The 20,264-nt window shown below is 46.4% G+C and overlaps 1 protein-coding gene across 1 annotated transcript in view; it reads left to right on the top strand.

Annotated features, from left to right (window-relative positions):
* The window catches only part of ANXA2 (annexin A2), a 44,331-nt gene extending 26,763 nt beyond the window's left edge, over nucleotides 1-17,568 (top strand). The window contains exons 4-13 of the mRNA XM_082649128.1: nucleotides 1,132-1,226; nucleotides 4,493-4,606; nucleotides 7,896-7,986; nucleotides 8,932-9,011; nucleotides 10,845-10,904; nucleotides 12,859-12,952; nucleotides 13,543-13,638; nucleotides 14,658-14,716; nucleotides 15,840-15,962; nucleotides 17,196-17,568. Coding sequence (XP_082505254.1) covers nucleotides 1,132-1,226; nucleotides 4,493-4,606; nucleotides 7,896-7,986; nucleotides 8,932-9,011; nucleotides 10,845-10,904; nucleotides 12,859-12,952; nucleotides 13,543-13,638; nucleotides 14,658-14,716; nucleotides 15,840-15,962; nucleotides 17,196-17,255 — 872 coding nt within the window. The 3' untranslated portion in view covers nucleotides 17,256-17,568. The remainder of the gene's footprint in view (nucleotides 1-1,131; nucleotides 1,227-4,492; nucleotides 4,607-7,895; nucleotides 7,987-8,931; nucleotides 9,012-10,844; nucleotides 10,905-12,858; nucleotides 12,953-13,542; nucleotides 13,639-14,657; nucleotides 14,717-15,839; nucleotides 15,963-17,195) is intronic.
* Nucleotides 17,569-20,264: the final 2,696 nt, after the last annotated feature.

Below are 20,264 nucleotides of genomic sequence, written 5' to 3'. Positions count from 1 at the left end.
GAGAGTTTAGAATACCTTCTTTGTAAGTCTGCTCATTGCCTCTGTCTCAGAGTATTATCGTTCTGACCTTTCTGTTGCTTTGGAACTCCTGATTTCCTATAGGCTGGGCTGTTCGCAGTTCACGTGTGACCCTGGAGGCTTAACCACTCTGCTGTTTCTCACTCAGGAATTACCTATCCAGTTATGGCAAAGACTTCTTTTTATTAAACAAAGTTCATAATCAGTCAGGAGAGAGACCTTTCACTTTCTGAATTCTTAAAATAGTGCTTCCTTAAGTTAAATGGCATGTTAAGAGTATTTCTGATATAAAATTGGAAACTTTCAGATACCAGAAGGCATTGCTTATCTTTGTAAATACACATGTTCCAATTAAAATAGGTACTAAAATATTTCGGTGGTACTTCAAAACTCCCAGTTTAGATTTAGATTAAAACATTATTCTTTTTAATAAAGTTACAAAATTGATTATTAAAATTGCCTATTGAATATTAAAAGCAGTGGAACATTTATTTTCCTTACAAAACAATTTAGTCTTCAGTAAGTAGGATTGTATTAATCAGTTATGCTATTAAAATACAACTGCCATATTAAATCTGACTCATTTGTCATGACATTTTATATAATTATAGAAATTGTACCTAGCTGCTTATATAGCCATAATCCTGCAATAAATATAAATAATTGTCTGTATTACTTCAGGTCGCGGTTACTGTCTATTAAAACCTCAGTTAAATGGTAATTCGGGGACCTTCCTTTAAAATCTTTCTAAATCTTTGTTGTTCCATGTGACTGCCAAAGCCCCACAAATGCACCTCGTACTGTTGAGTCCAGAAACCCAATTTATGAATGAAATAGTTTTTTGTTGTTGTTATTTTTGGTTTTTTAATACAGATACTTAAAAAGGTCCATTTAGACTTGAGGTTTGAGGCTGTTAGGAAAAACAGAAAAGAGGGTATACATGTTGGGTGGAGGGTGCTGACAAAAAGAAAGAAAACATCTTAATGTCTTGGCATTTCACTTTAGGGACTAATATATACATTTCAGGTTGAAAAAATGCTTAAAACCTTCTATGTAAGCCCAGAGAACTAGAGCATATGGCTGAGTAACTACTCCCTACTTGTGTCTTCATAGGTGTGGATGAGGTCACCATCGTCAACATTTTGACCAACCGCAGCAATGCACAGAGACAGGATATTGCTTTCGCCTACCAGAGAAGGACCAAAAAGGTACAGCAGGTTCAGGGATGGAGGGCATTCCATGTTGAATTTCAGTTCCTCAGCCATTACCTTTTCTTTTTGTGAATTCTGGCTCTTCCCAGCAAGCGCCTCCTGGAACCCTAGGAGATCCAAGGTTTTCCCCTTACATCCTGTAAGAGTCACAACTCACATATACATGTCCCCTGCGGTGCTTGGAGCTTATGCATAAAGACCACACCCTCTTCCACCCCAGAGGGTGTAAAGGGAGCAGTTCCGGAAATAGAAAGGATCAGGGAAAACAACAGGTATCATTTATTGAGTGCTAACCTTTGTGCCAGGTATGCCGTTCTCTACACGTGGCCACTCATTTCATCTTTATGACTTCTGCTGGTTCTTGATAAAATGTTTTAAATTTAATCTTGGGACACTAGCCTCCATTTGAGTATTGATCCTGACACACTCCTCTCATTCTTAAAAAAATACAGTTGAATTCCTAAGATCTTTGCAACCGCCAGGTTTAGTTTAGTAGCTCATTTGGTCTCTAGGTTGTCTTCACCTTGCCATGCTCTCACTATTTAAAGGGTCTTGTGTGCCTTTTTCCCTTGCTCATCCACGAGTGGTTAAGGAACAGCCCAGCACTTGTTCATCCTTTATTTTGTCGCAGTGTTAGGAAATTTATTTTTACAGACAGGCTGCTTTATTTTTAACTTCTTGCTATTAAAAGCTTTCGATTTATTCTTGGACGGTGCAGTAAGCATGGCTTCCTGCAGCTCCCGCTTGACTTATGGCTTTCACTCGTAGTCACAGTGGAGGTGAGCTGGAAGGAGTCTAGAAAAGACATTTCTGCACTTGGAGTTGACATGACCACCAGGGTCCAGGAAGTTGCAGGTCACACCCTGCTATATCTCCCTCTCCCACCTCTCAAAACAGTTGGAAAGGACGTAAATAGGAAAGCATGCAGCTTGTTTCCTCTCATATGTATTAACATTTTTCTTCCAGCTAGACTGACATTAATCTACTACAGTGAGGCATGGAAGGGAGTGTTTATTTCTCCACTTTCCCAAAAGGATCTGTGAGCTGGTAGAGCTGAGTTCCAGTTGGAGCAGAAGGCCCACCTCTTTGGACAATATGCCTGTAATTGCTCCTTCAGCTGTCACTTAGAGAGTGTGGTCTTGGAACACACTTGGGTGTGGACACATAAGTGTACATAGAAATGTAGAAGCCTGGATTTCGATTTCAGATGAGATGTATGGAGGACAAAGCTCTCACATACCCTGTTGGAGGGATGATGTTACAGAATCATGATGGGTTTGGTGACCTCACAGGCTTCATGGTGGGCTGGGAACAACTCACTATCCTATGATTCTTGATACCTCTTAACCCTGGGCTAAGGAGAATTATCACATTTTAAGAAAGATACATAAAATAATGGAGAGACTTTCTGAAGGAAATCCTGAAAGAAGAACATTATTGTTTGCATAATAAAGGAGAAGGCCCTGTATTGTACTTTAACAATAGGGACAGAGGCTGCCTAGGTGAGGGGCTTGAACAGCATGGGTACAGCTAGTAGAAGTGGACAGGAACTGGGACAGAGGATCAATGTTATATTTCTTTCATGTTCAAGCAGATGTCAGGTTTCTCCGTAGAAGGAATGGTCATATTTTATTTGTCAAACATATCTGGACAAATATTCTTTGCTAAGTGCAAAGAAAGCCCTGTGCTTGACATTATGAGAAGCAGGAAGTTGGCTGCCCATAAGGAGTTTATTATAGAAGTGGAAGAAGTCAGTAGGTGCCCAAATGCTATTTGAAGTCTGAACAGAGAATGGGTAGAGGGGAGTGTCAGGGTAGGCTAAGTTTGGAATTACCTAACCTCAGAGTTCCACGCTGGAAAATTGGTGCTATAATTGGAAGGTGTAGCTTTCTAAAGTTCTCTCCTAAGTGCTATGTGTTACTAGGACTTCAGGAAGCAGGAGAAAGTAGGTGATGAAAGGGTTGGGCCAGATGATTTCTAAGACCCATCTCAGTCCTCGACATCTGTGAATGATTGGAGAAGATTCTCTCTGAAGCAGGCTGCCCATCACCTCTTAGAGCCTGCACATGCCTCTAGGGGCTAAACATCGTAGATGCCATGGGTGCTGCTGGAAAGCAGGAGAGGAAGAGAGAAGAGGGGGGAAAAGTGAAAAGAAAGAAAAAAAAAATTATAACAGGAGAGTTCAGCCATCACTCAGTGCCCATGATTTGTAGGAAATCTAATCCCCGAGGAAGCATCTGTCAAAGCCACATCGAATTGGGATATCTGTCTGCCTATGTGGGTGCTGACTCAGGCCTCTGACTTGAAATCTGTCAGTGGATTTTAATGGTAACAGTGGGAACCTTTAAGAAACAATATATAGCAGGGAAGGCCCGCGGTGAATGGGGAGGGTGTTAGTCCCCACCATCTTGATAATACCGTTCCAGTTTGGTATGGAAAATAGAGGTTCTCTCAGTCTTAGGTGAAGTGTCTTGCATAGGAAAGCTTCATGAGATCACTTCTAGCCAAGTGGGGGCCTCTGGTTCCACCTGGAGACTTTCTGGAGCCACCTCTGCACAGCTGCACAAAACCTTTCACAGGAGGATACCAGCAGGCCACAAGGGTTCTGCTTCCTTGGAGGCTCCCCACTTTGATCACCTCCTCCTTAGCAGGGGCCTTGACCCTAGAAAGTGCCCTGTCTTAAATAGGCTGTTACCACGTGCGAGTGTAAGCGTATTGTAAACTGCATTCACGCATAGCTTTCTGAGGCATTGCATGCTGCTCTGGTTTCCTTTTACTGACTGGACGAGAGGGCAAAATCAGCTTGGATTTTAGGGGATTTTACCGGCGGAAAGTCTGATCTTTCCATTTCTGACCTTTGGGTCTGCCAAAGGGAATGCGGTTGAAGGATACTTTGACCGAACACCCCAGAGTTGTCAAAAGAATCACAACCTGCTTTACAAACACATGCCTCTATTTTTTTTTTTTTTTTTTTTTTTTTTTTGCGGTACGCGGGCCTCTCACCGTTGTGGCCTCTCCCGTTGTGGAGCACAGGCTCCAGATGCGCAGGCTCAGCGGCCATGGCTCACAGGCCCAGCCGCTCCGCGGCATGTGGGATCTTCCCGGACCGGGGCATGAACCCGTGTCCCCTGCATTAGCAGGCGGACTCTCAACCACTGCGCCAGCAGGGAAGCCCCCCCATGCCTCTATTTTTGTCTTACTAGTTTTAAAGGGAATATTGGTTACCAACCAAGTTTTCCATGTTGTTGCCTGTGTTTCTGAAGGAACTTGCATCAGCACTGAAGTCAGCCTTGTTCGGCCACCTGGAGACAGTGATTTTGGGCCTATTGAAAACACCTGCTCAGTATGACGCTTCCGAGCTGAAAGCCTCCATGAAGGTAAACACGTGTGAGATGCAATCTCTGTCAAATCCACCATTAATATTTGTGAATTACAGCTTCCTGAGTGTAATTAGGTGATTTTCAGTTATGTTGAATTCTCATTTGGAATCATTTTTGGGGAATGAACTGAAGCTATAAGGCTCAGGATTTGTACCAAAAATATTTCAATTACTTTTTTTAAGACTGTAAAGAAATTTCATGATGCAGAGAAGTCAGTTACCAGCTGCTACTGCTTGGCACCTGGGCAATTGGAATACCATTTGGAAAAACTACTTCCTTGATTACACTTCCTCTTTAAAAAAGATTTGTTATGATATTAAGGCAAAAGTAAAACTCATAGCTTTTGTGAAGTGAAGCTTAACAAAAATCTGCGTATGCCGTTTTGATTGTCTCTTCTGACCTCCTTGCTGGTCCCATTGTTTGATTCAAATTTTGGACAAAATCAGAGCATCACAGTGCACATAAAGGGTGATTTCAGCTCGTGAATGGTTCCTGTGTTTTGTTCAAAGTATCAAGGCACATGCTACTGTCTTTTGTTTGTATTTTGCAAAGTTATTTTGAACATGGATTTTTTAGGTTAAATTAGATAGTAAAAATTCCAGGTTGTAAGTTCCCCTGAATTTTGTGTGTACCTAAAACATCGAGTATTATATAAATGGATTAGATATATAAACATAAATGCATGTTTAATGGCAAAGCACAGAACCCTTTTCGTTAAGTGTGCCTGCAATACTTTGAATAATCTGACACTGCCCTCTGCTGGTAAAACTGGGTAAAGCCTCAGAGTGGAGGGAAAGCTGTAGTTCTGATTTTTTATTCTAAGTCCGAGTGCATTTTCTGTGATGCCACCATTTCTGAATTATGGAGAGACGGAGCTGTAAGTCAGTCACCAGCTAATGTCACAGTTCAGTTGTCATCCCTTCCCCCACAGAGCACCTCGAGAGGGAGGCAGCTTCCCACTGGGTATTTCCAGGGCCCAGAAGTTGATAGCTCAGGGCTGCTGAAAGATGTGCTCTGAAATCAGTTTTCCAGCTTGGCCCAAGCTGTGCTCAGTTTATTTGAGCAGACTTGCTCTGAGTTTTCTAAGTAGACTATATTGGACAGAATGATAAAATGTCAACAACACTTAATGATCCTGTTTAATAAAAAGAACACTGAAAACACTCAGTCTTGGGACCTTTGGAACCATGGATGAGCTGGCCTCTCCTAGGTTTCTTCTGACCATCATCACTTCAGATCAGTTTATCTTATTTTTGCCAAGAATTCATTTAGTTGTGATTTGTGCAATTTTATAAGTATCTGTTACTAGGTATTAGTGACTTGAAACAGACCTGCTTGAGCTGTCAATCACCATTGTAATCTATGTAATTGGGCCCAATGAAAGGTGCTTTGACTGCTAGATCTTTGACCTTGTGCCAGCTCTTCCATTAGCTATCACAGCTGAGTACCCTTCTGAAATCCATAAAGCTTGGAGTGACATGAACTGAACTATGCTTTAAAAAAAATCTGTTTTGACTTCTGGCAATACCAGTGGCAATATCTGCCGTATGTTACAGTAGACGTTGCCCTTGTGATGGGAACTGTGGACAGTCTGTGGAGAGCCTGGGCCAAGTTTGAAATCGCCAAGGTCACCTTTAAATATAGAGGAAAAAATGCTATTAGAATTCTCTGATATTAACATGGGTATATCAGTGATGAAAGAAAACAAATCTTCTATTGCTATACCTGTTCTACGTTTCAACAGTGTCAGGATATAGCATTTCTTCCAATGCATGAGTTATTTTTAGACTCTATTACATATCCTTGAGATTGAAAAACTGCCCCCTAAAATATTTGAAGATGCTTGGTCATCTCTTTATAATATCTGTATAGAATGTTGTGTAGACCTTTGGCTAAGAAGGGAAGAAATTTTGGCTTTGCCAGCACCTCTACAAATCATGATTAAAAACTCTGGGAGGAAGAGGCCTTGGCTCAGATTAGATGAGGAATAAAATTCGAAATTAAGTATTCACCTGAGGCTTAGCTTCTATAAACCACTGTTTTAGGGGCATATAAACTCTAATAAGTTTAATTAATCGCTGACACACTTTTCATGTGGATAAGTAAGTTTCTTATTGTATTAACACCTCATAATTGATTTACATTTTAAACAGTTGTCATTCTGCTTAGTTCAAAGTGATATTTCCATACTCGGAAAGACAAGTATTAGAGAATCCTGATTATTAAATCTTGACTTTGATCATGAAGCCAGCTTTGAAATACAAGTTTCATTGGGTCCTTTCAAGCTCTCTGGCATGGCAGCTCGGAAGTGTATGTATTAAATTTGAATAGATCACCCATCAAATTCTTCCTCCTTCCTAAAGTGTTGGTGTCTAGGTTTACCTGGCGCTTCATTATTTCCTTTTGCTTCTCTAAAATGCCCGAAGAGTGCATCGCACTCGAGCAAAAATGGAAGTACAAGAATGAAATTTTTAACACTAACCCAATTTTACATTTCAAAGAGGTAAAGCTAAAAAATTTATCTTATCTATACCTTTCCCTCGTAAAAGACTTGCTCCAATCTAATGATGCTGGCTGCACATGACAGCATAAAATCTCTGTGTTCCTTTGTTTTAAATTTCTGAGCAGAATTGTACAATAAAGAAAATTATTTCTCATCTATTAAAGTAATGGCCGATTATTAGAGAAGTTGAAAAATAAAGAAACATAGGGAGACGATAAAGTTATTCAGTTTATAAACCCATCGCCAAAAGGCAACTGCTTTTAACATTTTGGTGTATTCCATTGCTGTCTCTTCCCATTTCACTATATATTTATATATAGTGGAAAAAATTTTTTTTTAATGTAGTTGAGCTAAAAAAAACTTGTCAGTTAAACCATCTTTTTTTTTTTGCGGTACGCGGGCCTCTCACTGTTGTGGCCTCTCCCGTTGCGGAGCACAGGCTCCGGACGCGCAGGCTCAGCGGCCATGGCTCACGGGCCCAGCCGCTCCGCGGCATGCGGGATCCTCCCAGACCGGGGCACGAATCCGCGTCCCCTGCATCGGCAGGCGGACTCTCAACCACTGCGCCACCAGAGAAGCCCATTGATGAAGCAGTATTTTAAAGGAATAGAATATAACTTTGCCTTGTGCTGAGGAATGCAGTACAGATCCCTCAGGAGGAATGCAGGAAGGGGCGTGCTACACACCCGGTCTGTGTGTGTAGTTTACCTGACTGAGGTCAGGGAAGTGGGCTAATGGCCTGGAGGGCTTTCCCTGCTGATGTCTGCAATGCCTGGTTCGCAGGGGCTGGGGACCGATGAGGACTCCCTCATTGAGATCATCTGCTCGAGGACCAACCAGGAGCTGCAGGAAATCAACAGAGTCTACAAGGAAAGTGAGTAGCCCCAGTTCTGTGGTGCACCCTCTCAGCCCTGTTTCTGTGACCCCCATCCTGGCCTGCGGGGCTGGTGTTCAGGATAGGGTGCCTGTATTACTTGTGGAGAAATGCTTGCCACCTGGACCGTCCAGGGGTCTGCTCTGTTCCAGGTCCCTCTCCTCCATCTCCTGATGGCCTGGGTTTTGATGATGATGTTCCCCTAGAACTAATACAAAAGTATATACAGGAGCGAAAGCAGAGAAAACAAACAAAAAAGAAAAAAGAAATCTGGTGGGTAGAAGTAGAAAGTATTTTATATGGATTTCTTGGAATGGGTGCTGTCCAGTTTCTGCTGAGGAGGTTCCCAGCTCTTGACTGTGTGGATCACTGTTGCAAGAGGCACGTGGACCTTTGTGCACCAAGCAGTGTAGGAGACCCGGGTGGAGTAAATGATGCAGCTTACATGTGTACGTGGTACCACTACATTTAAACAGAGATGCTATTTTGAATAATAAAGTACACATTCATTGAAAAGTACTCTTTAATTCTTACTAGTTTTTGCCATTGTGCATTTTCTCGATCAGTAGATAATAAACCGCAGTTGTGTATGTGTGTGTGTGTGTGTAGTCCTCCAAGTTTTTTAATGATCCAAATAAGTATAGTCAAGAAGTTTGGGAACCAGTATTTCAGCTACCCAGGAAGTCACTGATCAAAGGTGAGCTTGAAGATCCCTGGTCTGATCCGGTTCTGCGTGTCCCTTGTCACTGATAATAGCATTGGCTCTGATTTTATGAGGGTAAAGATCATTCCAGAGAGTCCACCTCCTTTGGGTGGGTACCTCCATGCTGCCACAGCTGTTTCTGCTTTTTAGAGGCTCAGTGGGCAGGGGATAAGTGGGACGGGTGGCTGGCTGGCTGCACAGGCAGGAAGCGTCAAACCAGATATGTTGTTTTGTTTTCCAAGTGTACAAGACCGATCTGGAGAAGGATATCGTTTCTGACACGTCTGGTGACTTCCGCAAGCTGATGGTCGCCCTCTCGAAGGTTGGTTTCCAGTTTATTTCTTTGTCCTTGCTTCCTCCCAAGGCAAGTTGCGCGCCTCATTTTATACCTGGGAATGAATTAACTCAGTCCTCTGTGCCTGCATCAGAAATTCCAGCTGCATTTTCGACAGTGGGTTTGCACTGTCACTGCAGAGTTGTCATTTTTGTATAATAGGATTTCTTATCCTGCAAAACCGTATGGTCAGGTGGACTTTGGGGCCAGAGGAGGAAGAAGCGGCTCTCAGCTCCTGGCCTGGATTTACGTGCCAGCCCTCACTGTGACTCGGGGAAGGTCATTTTGCCCCTATCTGTGGTCACATAGGACCCAGTGGCAAGTGACCCTCTGGTTTCTTTCACTTGCTTTCATTTCTTAAGAGACGGTTTGCCCAGGTAGTGGTTTCCCTGGAGAGGTCTTTGCTTGTTTGCTAATGTTAGCACATTAATGTGGATGAAAGGCATTTCCTTCCTTAGTCTGAGTTCTGACCCGAGTGCAGTTTAATGTGTATTAGCTGGGCGAGGGAAGAGGAAGTTTCCCCTGGGAACCCTGATGACAAATGTTCGGTGGGCATGCTGTGTCCTGCCCACGCACCTCTCCATCACCATAACAGCTCCGTACTCCCCTCCCCAGCTCTCTTCTCTACCACGTGCCCTGCATACCGCCACCCACCCATCTTTTTTTTTTTTTTTTTGCGGTACGCGGGCCTCTCACTGTTGTGGCCTCTCCCGTTGCGGAGCAACAGGCTCCAGACGCGCAGGCTCAGCGGCCATGGCTCACGGGCCCAGCCGCTCCGCGGCATGTGAGATCTTCCTAGACCGGGGCACGAACCCGTGTCCTCTGCATCGGCAGGCAGACTCTCAACCACTGTGCCACCAGGGAAGCCCCCACCCATCTTTTTGAAATCCACTTGCACCAAGCTCCTGATCAACAGACATTTCTGCTGCATCAAATCCAAACTCTCAACTGCCTTTAAGTGTCTTCTGTCCGCTGGCCCTCCCTAACTTAGTCCTCCTCGCTAGGCTTCCCTCCCGCTCACCTTCTCCTCGGCTGGGCGCACATCACTCCCCTGTGCCACTTCTCCTGTGCGGAATGGCTTCTCCTGCTTCCCACTGCCAGCCTCATCTGATGGAGCCTTTGTGCTTTGCCTCAGCTGTACCCCATTGTCCACAGACTTTGCTGACGATTCTGCCTGACAGATTTCTGCCTTCTTTTGCATTTCACGTCTACTTAGAGCCACAGATACTGTGTTGTTTTACCATTTATTCCATGCGTATTTCTCCATCTGGGCTGTGAGCTCTCTGAAGGAAGGAGCTAAATATCATTACCTTTTTTAGGGGGAGGAGGGTAGATTCTGTAAGGTGCTTAGCCCAGAACTGGGTAACAAGAGGGTATAGCCCCCACTTCACTGCCTCAATTATTGTAACAATCCTTGGCCTTACCTAGACTTTTTGTTTTTAACCTAGACTTTCTTTTTTTTTTTTTTTTTTTTGGCAGTACGCGGGCCTCTCACTGTTGTGGCCTCTCCTGTTGTGGAGCATAGCCTCCAGACACGCAGGCTCAGCAGCCATGGCCCATGGGCCCAGCCGCTCCGCGGCATGTGGGATCTTCCCGGACCGGGGCACGAACCCATGTCCCCTGCATCGGCAGGCGGACTCCCAACCACTGAGCCACCAGGGAAGCCCTAACCTAGACTTTTAAGTGAAGAAAAATTTCAGGAGGGTGTTTATTCAGTAAATAGTGGCTTACATGAGTTGGGGAGAAAATAACATTTTCAGTTTTAAAATGTACCAAGAAATACATTTGATGTTCTTAATTTTTTTTTTTTTTTTCCTGTAGGGTCGAAGAGCGGAGGATGGCTCTGTCATTGATTATGAACTGATTGACCAAGATGCCCGGGTCAGTGCCAAGCTTCTTGGTGTTCGGGGTTTTGTTTCCTAGTCTCTGGATAGTGGGTATAGTTATCCATCCTGCATAACAAATTACCTCAAACTCAGTGGCTTAGAACAACAAGCATTTATTATCTCTCAGTTTCTGTGGGTCAGGAACTGGGAAGTGGCTCAGGACTTCTCCTGAGGTTGGAGACAAAGGGTGGACCAGGGCTGCGTCATCTGAGGGCCTGACAGCTTCAGGAGGAGGTAGTAGTCCCCCACCCATGTGACTGTTGGCAGGAGGCCTTACTCTTTTTCCACGTGGGCCTCTCGAAGGGGTTGCTTGAGTGTCCTCACAGATGGCAGCTGGCTCTCCCCAGAGTGAGTGATCCAAGAGACACAGCCAGGAGGAAGCCAGGTGCCTTTTATGGTGTAATCTCAAGAGTCACACACACTGTCACTTCTGTCGCGCTCTGTTCATTAGAGGCGAGTCACTAGGTCTAGCTTCCAGTCCGTGGGAGGGGAAGTAGGCTCCACGTTTGGAAGGGAGGAAGGTCAAAGAATTTGTGGGCTTCGTTGTCACTTTCTGGAAGCTGTGGTTATAACGGGATATACCCTTATAATGCTGGTGTCAGTTACAGGTCAATTTCTGACTCACATTTGCTCATTTAGGCTTTGCTTGTTTCTGCAGGGTGTGATGCTGGTGTTCACACTGGTGGGCATTTGCTACAAACACACACTAATAGAATTCACAGCACAGAACAGTGGGAGGAGATGGTAGAGGCACAGGCGGGGATAGGAAGGCTTACTGCCCTTGGTGGTGGGGGAAGAGGTGAGAGAGGCAGAGGCCCTTCCTTCTTTTCTGGCTGAATAGAACTGCTGGTTCTCATTCCATAATCATCCAGAACTATTTGTGAAGCTGATTCAGATCACTGTGAACTACATGCCTTTCCCAGACGGTCGACAGCTGTCTCGAAGTATTTCATAAGAGCTGAAGAACAAAATCAATTTTAATCCATTTTAGTTTTAAAATCCAGTATATTTCACATAGCCCACTTAGCAGGAGGTAGAAAAGGGTTTTTTTAACTTATTTTTTATTAAATTTATTTGTTTATGTATTTTTGGCTGCGTTGGGTCTTCTTTACTGCGCGGGCTTTCTCTAGTTGCGGTGAGCAGGGCCTTCTGTTGTTGCGGAACATGGTCTCTAGGCGCGCGGGCTTCAGTACTTGTGGCTCCCGGGCTCTAGAGCGCAGGCTCAGTAGTTGTGGCGCACGGGCTTAGTTGCTCCACAGCATGTGGGATCTTCCCGGACTAGGGCTCGAACCCATGTCCCCTGCATTGGCAGGCGGATTCTTAACCGCTGCGCCATCAGGGAAGTCCCTAGAAAAGGGTTTTGCAGCTCCCAGATAGTGGATGGTCACTGAATAAGTATCGGCTCTTGCATAAGCCTTTCTCCCTCCTTCCGTGCCATTCTTAGTGTCACTTATAGCCCCTAAATTTTCCAGAAACTGAAAATGTGATTGGACCAGCTTTTTTTTTTGTTTTCAGCTCCGTCATTTCCGGAGTCTCTAGGAATTCTGGGGGTGGGTATGTGACTTGTAGCTGTCTTCAGTAGATGACCAGTAGTTGATGTGCTATTGAACGTGCCGAATGGAGGAGAGCTGGGTGTGCCAATGAGCATTGGCTTGTCCTTCCGTATATGAGTAGAGGTTCTTGGTCATCCCTTCGGTGTTCAGGGAAGGAGATTTCTACAGCATCACCCTCACGAACAACCTCCTGTCATGCTGTATGTCTGTGCTTCAGGAAGACTGCTCTTAAGACTTTTGACCTAAACAGCACATTTTTCCTGTGTCTGCAGTGCAATCGTCCTTTCTCATTTTGGCGTTCTGAATGTATAGGTTTTGGGGTTTTGTGCGTGACGGGTTTTTAATGACCTTGCTCTGGACTGTGGAATTAACTTTCGTGGTCGGTTGTGCTCGTAGGAACTCTACGACGCTGGCGTGAAGAGGAAAGGAACTGATGTTCCCAAGTGGATCAGCATCATGACCGAGCGGAGTGTGTGCCACCTCCAGAAAGGTGAGTGCTGTGCTGGGGAGGTCTTAGAGCACCAGGGCCAAACCGGAGGGCCCTCTCCAGTGGGCCAGCTGGGTGTCTGTGTTGGGGCTCGGGTCTGCCAGAACAGAGTACACTCCCCGCTTTGTACCCTCTCATCTCACCCATTTTTCCTCACCAAGTCCATTCATCCTTCTTTCCCATTTTGGATCGTTTTTTTCCCCTAAATCCTTCTGTTTGGTGCTTTGTTGTGCTGCCTCTTCTCGTCTGGATCCTTTTATCTTGCTGTATCTGTTGAAGTAATGGACTTAGTTGGGTGCTATGTACTGTTTCTCGTGGCCCAGAGAAAGTGGGTTCCACGCCGGAGAGATGAAGATGGTCAAAACATGTGGCTGGGGCAGTGTCATTCAGGACAGGTGCACGGTACGGCTGTCCCGGGGCACCTGGTACAGTGTCAGCTCTGGTCTGCATGGCAGTCCCTAACCCTCTAGGACGCTATGATTATCATCATCTGTGTGTGTGTGTGTGTGTGTGAGATGCATAACCGTGTGGGTAACCATTGATAGCTTTGACTAGTAGCTCTGTTATAATACTTATCTGTTGCTTTTCTTTAGTATTTGAAAGGTACAAGAGCTACAGCCCTTATGACATGCTGGAGAGCATCAAGATGGAGGTTAAAGGAGACCTGGAAAACGCTTTCCTGAACCTGGGTAAGCAGGTGTGGCCCCCCCCATCCCTAGTGGACATCAGCTTTCGGTCAGCTAGCTGTGCTGAGGCAGAAGTAACAAATGGCCATCCTGTTAATTCAAGTGGCTTTGGGAGACATGAGACATGGCTTCTTTACATGATTTGGGTAGTTTCATAATCTTCACCGTATGAACTTAAGACACGGAACTGAAAAAGGGCTTACGTTGGTAGAATGGAGCGTTGCCCAGGAGGAATAAGATAACCAGAGAGGGCTTCCCTGGTGGCGCAGTGGTTGAGAGTCCGCCTGCCGATGCAGGGGACCACGGGTTCGTGCCCCGGTCCGGGAAAATCCCACATGCCGCGGAGCGGCTGGGCCCGTGAGCCATGGCCGCTGAGCCTGCGCGTCCGGAGCCTGTGCTCCGCAACGGGAGAGGCCACAACAGTGAGAGGCCCCTGTACCACAAAAAAAAAAAAAAAAAAAGATAACCAGAGAAAGGGCTCTCTCCATTGGGGGAACTCACACATCCATTTGGGTTTCTGCATTGCTCAGAGTCCCCTGGTTTAAGAGCACAGTTGGGGGACTTCCCTGGTGGCACAGTGGCTAAGAATCCGTCTGCCAATGCAGGGGACATGGGTTCGAGCCCTGGTACGGGAAGATCCCATGTGCCGCGGAGCAACTAAGCCCGTGCGCCACCACTACTGAAGCCCGTGGGCCTAAAGCCCGTGCTCCCCAACAAGAGAAGCCACCGCAATGAGAAGCCCGCGCACCACAATGAAGAGTGCCCCTGCTCGCCGCAACTAGAGGAAGCCCGCCTGCAGCAATAAAGACCCAGCGCAGCCAAAAATAAATAATATATAAATTTATTTTTAAAAAAAAAGCACAGCTGGCTGATTCAGAGGATTCCTGGTTTTCCCTGAGCGTTTCCCATTTTGCAGAGCCCATTCCTGTTACGTCTGGTCATCTGGTGGTGCCCCAGGTCAGGGCTTCGCCCCCTACTGGTGGAGGAGAGAGGAGTTACTGACCCTTTTCTTCTCTCCACAGTGCAGTGCATTCAGAACAAGCCCCTGTATTTTGCTGACAGACTGTACGACTCCATGAAGGTAAGGGCGACTGGCCGAGAGGTCCATGTTTCCACACTAGGCTTTTTCTTCCTTTGTGCCCCAGACGAAAGCTCCTGACTAGTGGATGGAGGAAGGGACCCCACTGTCTAGGTGCAGGAACACACTAGTCAGTTCTGCTTTTATGTGACAGGTGAGAAAACCACCAATCTGTCTTCTGTTTCTCCCAACTACTTGAACACGTGTTTGTGTACAGGTAGAAAGCAAAGTGCCACGGGAGAGAGAAAAGGCTGGATGGTGATCATGTCAGATTCCTGTTCAGATTTCTCAGTGATTCCCTCCTGGTACCCCAGAGTAAGGACAGACAAGGAAAAGAGGTTCTTAAGCAACCACTAGGCAGTAGACATTGTGCGACTTACTTTATCTTAAATCATTACCAAAACACCTGTGAGGCTTGTGTGACTCTTTTCTTTCTAGATGAGGAGAATGGAGCTTGGAAAGCTTCAGCTTGCTTGAGGTTACATAGCCAAACTTGAACTTGGGTCTGTCTGACTCCAAAGCCAGCCCTGCACTTTTCCCTTAAATGGACTGTCTCTTCCCACAGTCGCATCCCCTTTTCCACGCCTTAGATGTGCCTTGTGCCTCCTGGCTTCCAGGCCCTTGCCGCCTCTTCCTGGGTCACCCCCTTGTCCACACTGCCTCTCTCCCGTCTCCCCTCAGGTTCCATGTCAGGTATGGCCCGTTCTCTGCTCTGAGGTTCTGGATGTAAACTTTAGTGGTCCTTTTTGCTTGTACCATTCAAAATGGCATAGAGCCACGGTGAGCGTGGTAGCATGGGCTCTCTAAGCCCCCGAGAGCCAGGAGCTTTGTGTTACGTACGTAAACTCGCGCACTTCCGGACCTGAGCCTTGCAGTGGTTAGCGCTCAGTTCACGTTTACTGAATGTACAGCATGGGGGCTTTGTGCCGATTTCATGCTGGTGTGTTTGGAATTCCAAGGCGCTCATTGTTCTTAAGGGAGCAGTTTTGCGGTTATCTTTGCAGTCTCTTAGAGGGCGGCATCAGGAACCCAAATGAGTTCCATGCGCAGGAGAACTCACTAGACTCTTTTTTAATGATTAACATTGTCAGCGAATTATAACTCGGAGCGTAAATTTGACTTTCAGGGCAAGGGCACTCGCGATAAGGTCCTGATTAGAATCATGATCTCCCGCAGTGAAGTGGACATGTTGAAAATCAGATGTGAATTCAAGAAAAAGTACGGCAAGTCCCTGTACTATTACATTCAGGTAAGGCCCCACCTGACCATCAGAGGGCTGGGAGTCCTGGGCAGGTGCCTGTCAGAACAATGGCAGAGGGCTTCCCTGGTGGCGCAGTGGTTGAGAGTCCGCCTGCCGATGCAGGGGACACGGTTTCGTGCCCCGGTCCGGGAAGATCCCACATGCCGCGGAGCGGCTGGGCCCGTGAGCCATGGCCGCTCAGCCTGCGCGTCCAGAGCCTGTGCTCCGCAACGGAAGAGGCCACAGCAGTGAGAGGCCCGCGTACCACAAAAAAAAAAAAAAAAAAAAGAACAATGGCAGAATGGCGGTTTTCTGTTTTCTAACTCCCCGGGGAAGAGATGCTAGTCATCAAATATCAGGGATTTATTTTGAAACTGCTATTAGGATTTGTCCTGGCATCTTACAGAATCAGGCAAATATTTCATATTTCCCACACATATTCTGCAGTGACAGTTGGTGCTCATGACAGTGATCCTGCAGGACTTGCTGACGTCCTGAAAAGACTTAGATCAATTTAATCTACGTTTTATTATATTTCCATGTCTTGAAACTCCTCTGTGATAAGCCTGGCAACATTTCCTCACTCAGAACTCCCATCTCTCCCCTCCCCATTTAGCCTGTCCCTGTTTTGGAGGGATAGAGTGTTCGTACATAAGAAGCAGTTGCCTTCACCGTGGTCCCTCCCACTGTGTTTAATTCAGACAGATGTTGCAAACCCCTCTTTCTGAAAGATCCTGAAAATTTCAACGTCGTGTCCGTGGTTACCAGGGATGAATTTAGAGCTGGGTTTGCTATAACTAGGTTTACTAGGGCATATGTTTAAAATTCAGGGAGGATTTAGACTCAGTAATTATTTCCTTAACTCATCAGCTTATTCCCACGTGACCTTAAGAGTCCACGAAACAACACAGTCAGGCAGGAAGGTGCCTCGCGTGTCTTCTCTGGAAGGATGTGGGCCAGGGAGAAAACAGGTGCTGTTTGCAGGACCTCCGTGCAGGAGGAGCAGACTGGGTTCTGTCCTCTGGTCACTTACCATGTTAATCCCCAGGACCCTGTGTTCTCTCTACCCTTGTGGCAATGATCTCCCCTGGGCCGCGATCCCTGAGGGTCCTCTGATGGTTTGGGTGTGTCTGGGCAGGTCCCACAGAGGCTCCATGTGCCGTGGGCCTGCTTGTGTGTTTCTGCAGAGTGTGGGTCTTTCTCCTGACCCTGAATTTCTTTTTTCTCCTTGGCCACTTATAGCAAGACACCAAGGGTGACTACCAGAAAGCGCTGCTGTACCTGTGCGGTGGGGATGACTGAAGCCCTCAATGGCCCGAGGGTCCAGGACGGCTGCTCTGCGCTCCCAGCTAACAGTTCTACACAATCAGCTTGTGGCTAACAACCCCCTTGTGCCCATCCCTGGGAGGATGACGTTAGTGCTGCCCACCTCACCTGCTCCATCCTTAGTTTAGTTGCCTAAGCATTGCCTGCCTTTCCGGTCTAGTCTCTCTTTACAGTAAAAGAAATGAACATTCCGAGGAATTGGAAGTGAAATCTATGATGTGAAACACTTTGCCTTTTGAGTACTGTGTCGTAAACAGATGAATAAACTGAATTTTTACTTTAGGAACAAGTACTTTGTTGACCTTGCTCTCAATTTAATTGTTTCAAAATCAAACGTGCTTAAGGGTTGTATTGTTGGGCCGGTAAGGCTGTCCCCTTGAGGAAGAAGGCTCTAGAAAGGAGCTGTCCGATATAGTAGCTGCTATCCAGATGCGGCTATTTACATTTAAATTTATTTAAACGAAATAATTAAAAGGTCAATTCCTCAGTCAGTCTGTCCACATTTCAGATACTCAGTATCCACGTGTGGTTAGCACCTAGCGTATTGGACAGCACAGGCAGCGTACATTTTCATTATAATAGAAGGTTCTATTGCACAGGGGATGATAGTACCTATGGGGGGAAAAATCCCAGAATGACCCCTTCATCTGCTCATCTTTATACAGGTAAGTTAGGTGGAAACAAGCTGCAGGGGCCTCGAACTGGGAAAAGGGTAGGATGGTGTGGTAGACTCCATTTAGCAAATATTCCAAGTATTCCCATAAGAATTACAGAAATCAGTAACATCCTGCCCCAGCCTCGAGGGCTCACCTGTCAGAGTCAAGCTACAGCATCCTCGTACAAGCGGTGTAACAAAAGTGGACGGGCACACAGAGAAGAAAGCGATTGGCTTTGCCTGGGAGGATTGAGAAAGATGACCCAGAGAAGAAAATGTCTGAGCCGTGCCCTAATATCTAAGGGGAGTGTTACATCTGGGAGGAAGCTCTCCACGAGCATTCTTATGGTTCTGATTAAAGGTAATTCATATACCTGGTTCACATTTCAAACATCACACAGAGTCTGTGCAGTGAAAATTACATCTCCCTCCCACTCTCTTCCCAGCCAGCCAGGGGGCCTTCCTAGAGTCACGTGGTTTCTGGTCCTTCCTTCCATGGATAGACTGTGTACTAAGCAGGCGTGTGTGTTGACGTACCTGTCTCCGCTCACAAGGTGAAGGTGCTGTTCATTGGCTTCTAGCCCAGGACCCTGCAGATGGCTTGCTCATACAGGTACCTCCCCTAAGCTGGGGTTAGGGCTGGGGCAGTGTTGATGACTATCCCCAAATTCTTACACTACATTTCCTCCTCGTAAAGGGTGCTGTGTCAGTCACTGATTCTTGACACCTGGCTGATGTTGGGCGCGCTTAGTGGTCTGCAGGGACTAGGCAGGTAGTGGAAATGCAGGTGTGAAATGGGCTGGTTGGACAGAAGTGGGGAGCCTGGAGAATGGAGAACACCTGCCCCACTTTCAGCCTTCAGATCCAATGAAAACAGCACCACGATAACCAAAAGATATACATCTGTGGACCGATTGATTTGCTATTTTGACCTTTGGCAGACTTGCTGTAGAAACTCAGATGGAACAGGGCTCTTCAGTCACTAGGCCCACAAAGTGCCCGTAAGGCCACTGAGATACTCTTTAAAATGCAAGTTAGGCAAAAAATAGTGTGTCTTCTCAAATGTCTCTTCCTATGCATATTAGATGTGGTGCCTCCGATCCCAGAATATACTTTTCCGCGTGCTTGGGGCAGAGTTCAAGGAACTGCATAAGAAGCGGGGAATTTCTGTCTCCCCGCACATTCTGGTGTTGCCCTCAGAAGTGGTCGGGCTCTGCGACTTCCCTGGCAGTCCAGTGGTTGAGACTCCGTGCTCCCAATGCAGGGGGCACAGGTTCGACCCCCGGTTGGGGAGCTAAGATCCTGCACACCACGTGGCGCGGCCATGAAAACAAAACTGATTGGGCTGAGCAGAGGCTGTCGGGAGCGGTGTTTCAGATCACGAAGCATTCAGGCTGTTTCTTCCCACCACACAATGCGTTTCATGCAGCAGAGGGAAAGGTGGTGGAAAGAGAAGGCAGGGCTGGGCAGCCAGGGTGTGGGCAGGCTCCTGCTCTCGCCCTGCCCAGGGTGGCCTGGCCACTGGTCTGGCAGCTCTGGACCCTCCAGCAGGCGTGAGGGAACGCCCAAAAGGCAGCTTGGTGAAAGGAAGGCCCCCGGAGAACCGTTCCAAATGCTGCCTGCTGTCTCCCCTGAATGGAACAATGGCTGTCTAGTGTTTTCCAAAACTGACAGAAAGGGCACTTAGAATTTGGCCTCATCTTCTGGATTCCAGCTTGTCCTCCACAGTTAAGCTGTCCAAACCATTTCTTTTTTTTTTAAATTAAATTATTTATTTGGTTGCGCCGGGTCTTAGTTGCAGCAGGCGGGCTCCTTAGTTGCAGCACGCTTGTGAGATCTAGTTCCCTGACCCTGGGATCGAACCCGGGCCCCCTGCGTTGGAGACGCAGTGGAGTCCTAACCACTGCATTACCAGGGAAGTCCCCAAACCGTTTCTGGAAGTAAAGAACCATCTGGAGATTTTTGACTATTCTCCCAATTTTACTTTGTCAAGAGAAGGAAAAGGGAATGCGGCAGGCTTTAACAATGGCAGCCGATAAGAAGAACTTTGTATTCTTGGAGGAATTAAAGGTAAATGCATGCAGTTTAGTCATGGAAACTTATTAAACTATGATTGTGAACAAGAAGATACGATTTTTTTTCTCCCTGACCTGTGTGGTGGAGCAGGACAGGACTGTCACATTGCACAGCTCCAGACGACACCCTTCACATTGTAGCCTATGTGAATGGTATGTCCCCTGGACTTATGCAGTGCACAACCTGAGTGGCCATCCATGACAGCCCTATATGGTTGACCCTAGGTGTGTGTGAGATGACCTACTAAGCCTTTT

Source organism: Grampus griseus, assembly GCF_964374135.1.
Source record: "Grampus griseus genome assembly, chromosome: 2".
NCBI lineage: Eukaryota > Metazoa > Chordata > Mammalia > Artiodactyla > Delphinidae > Grampus > Grampus griseus.
Note: the sequence above shows the minus strand (reverse complement) of the source record. Positions and strands in the feature narration are given on the sequence as shown.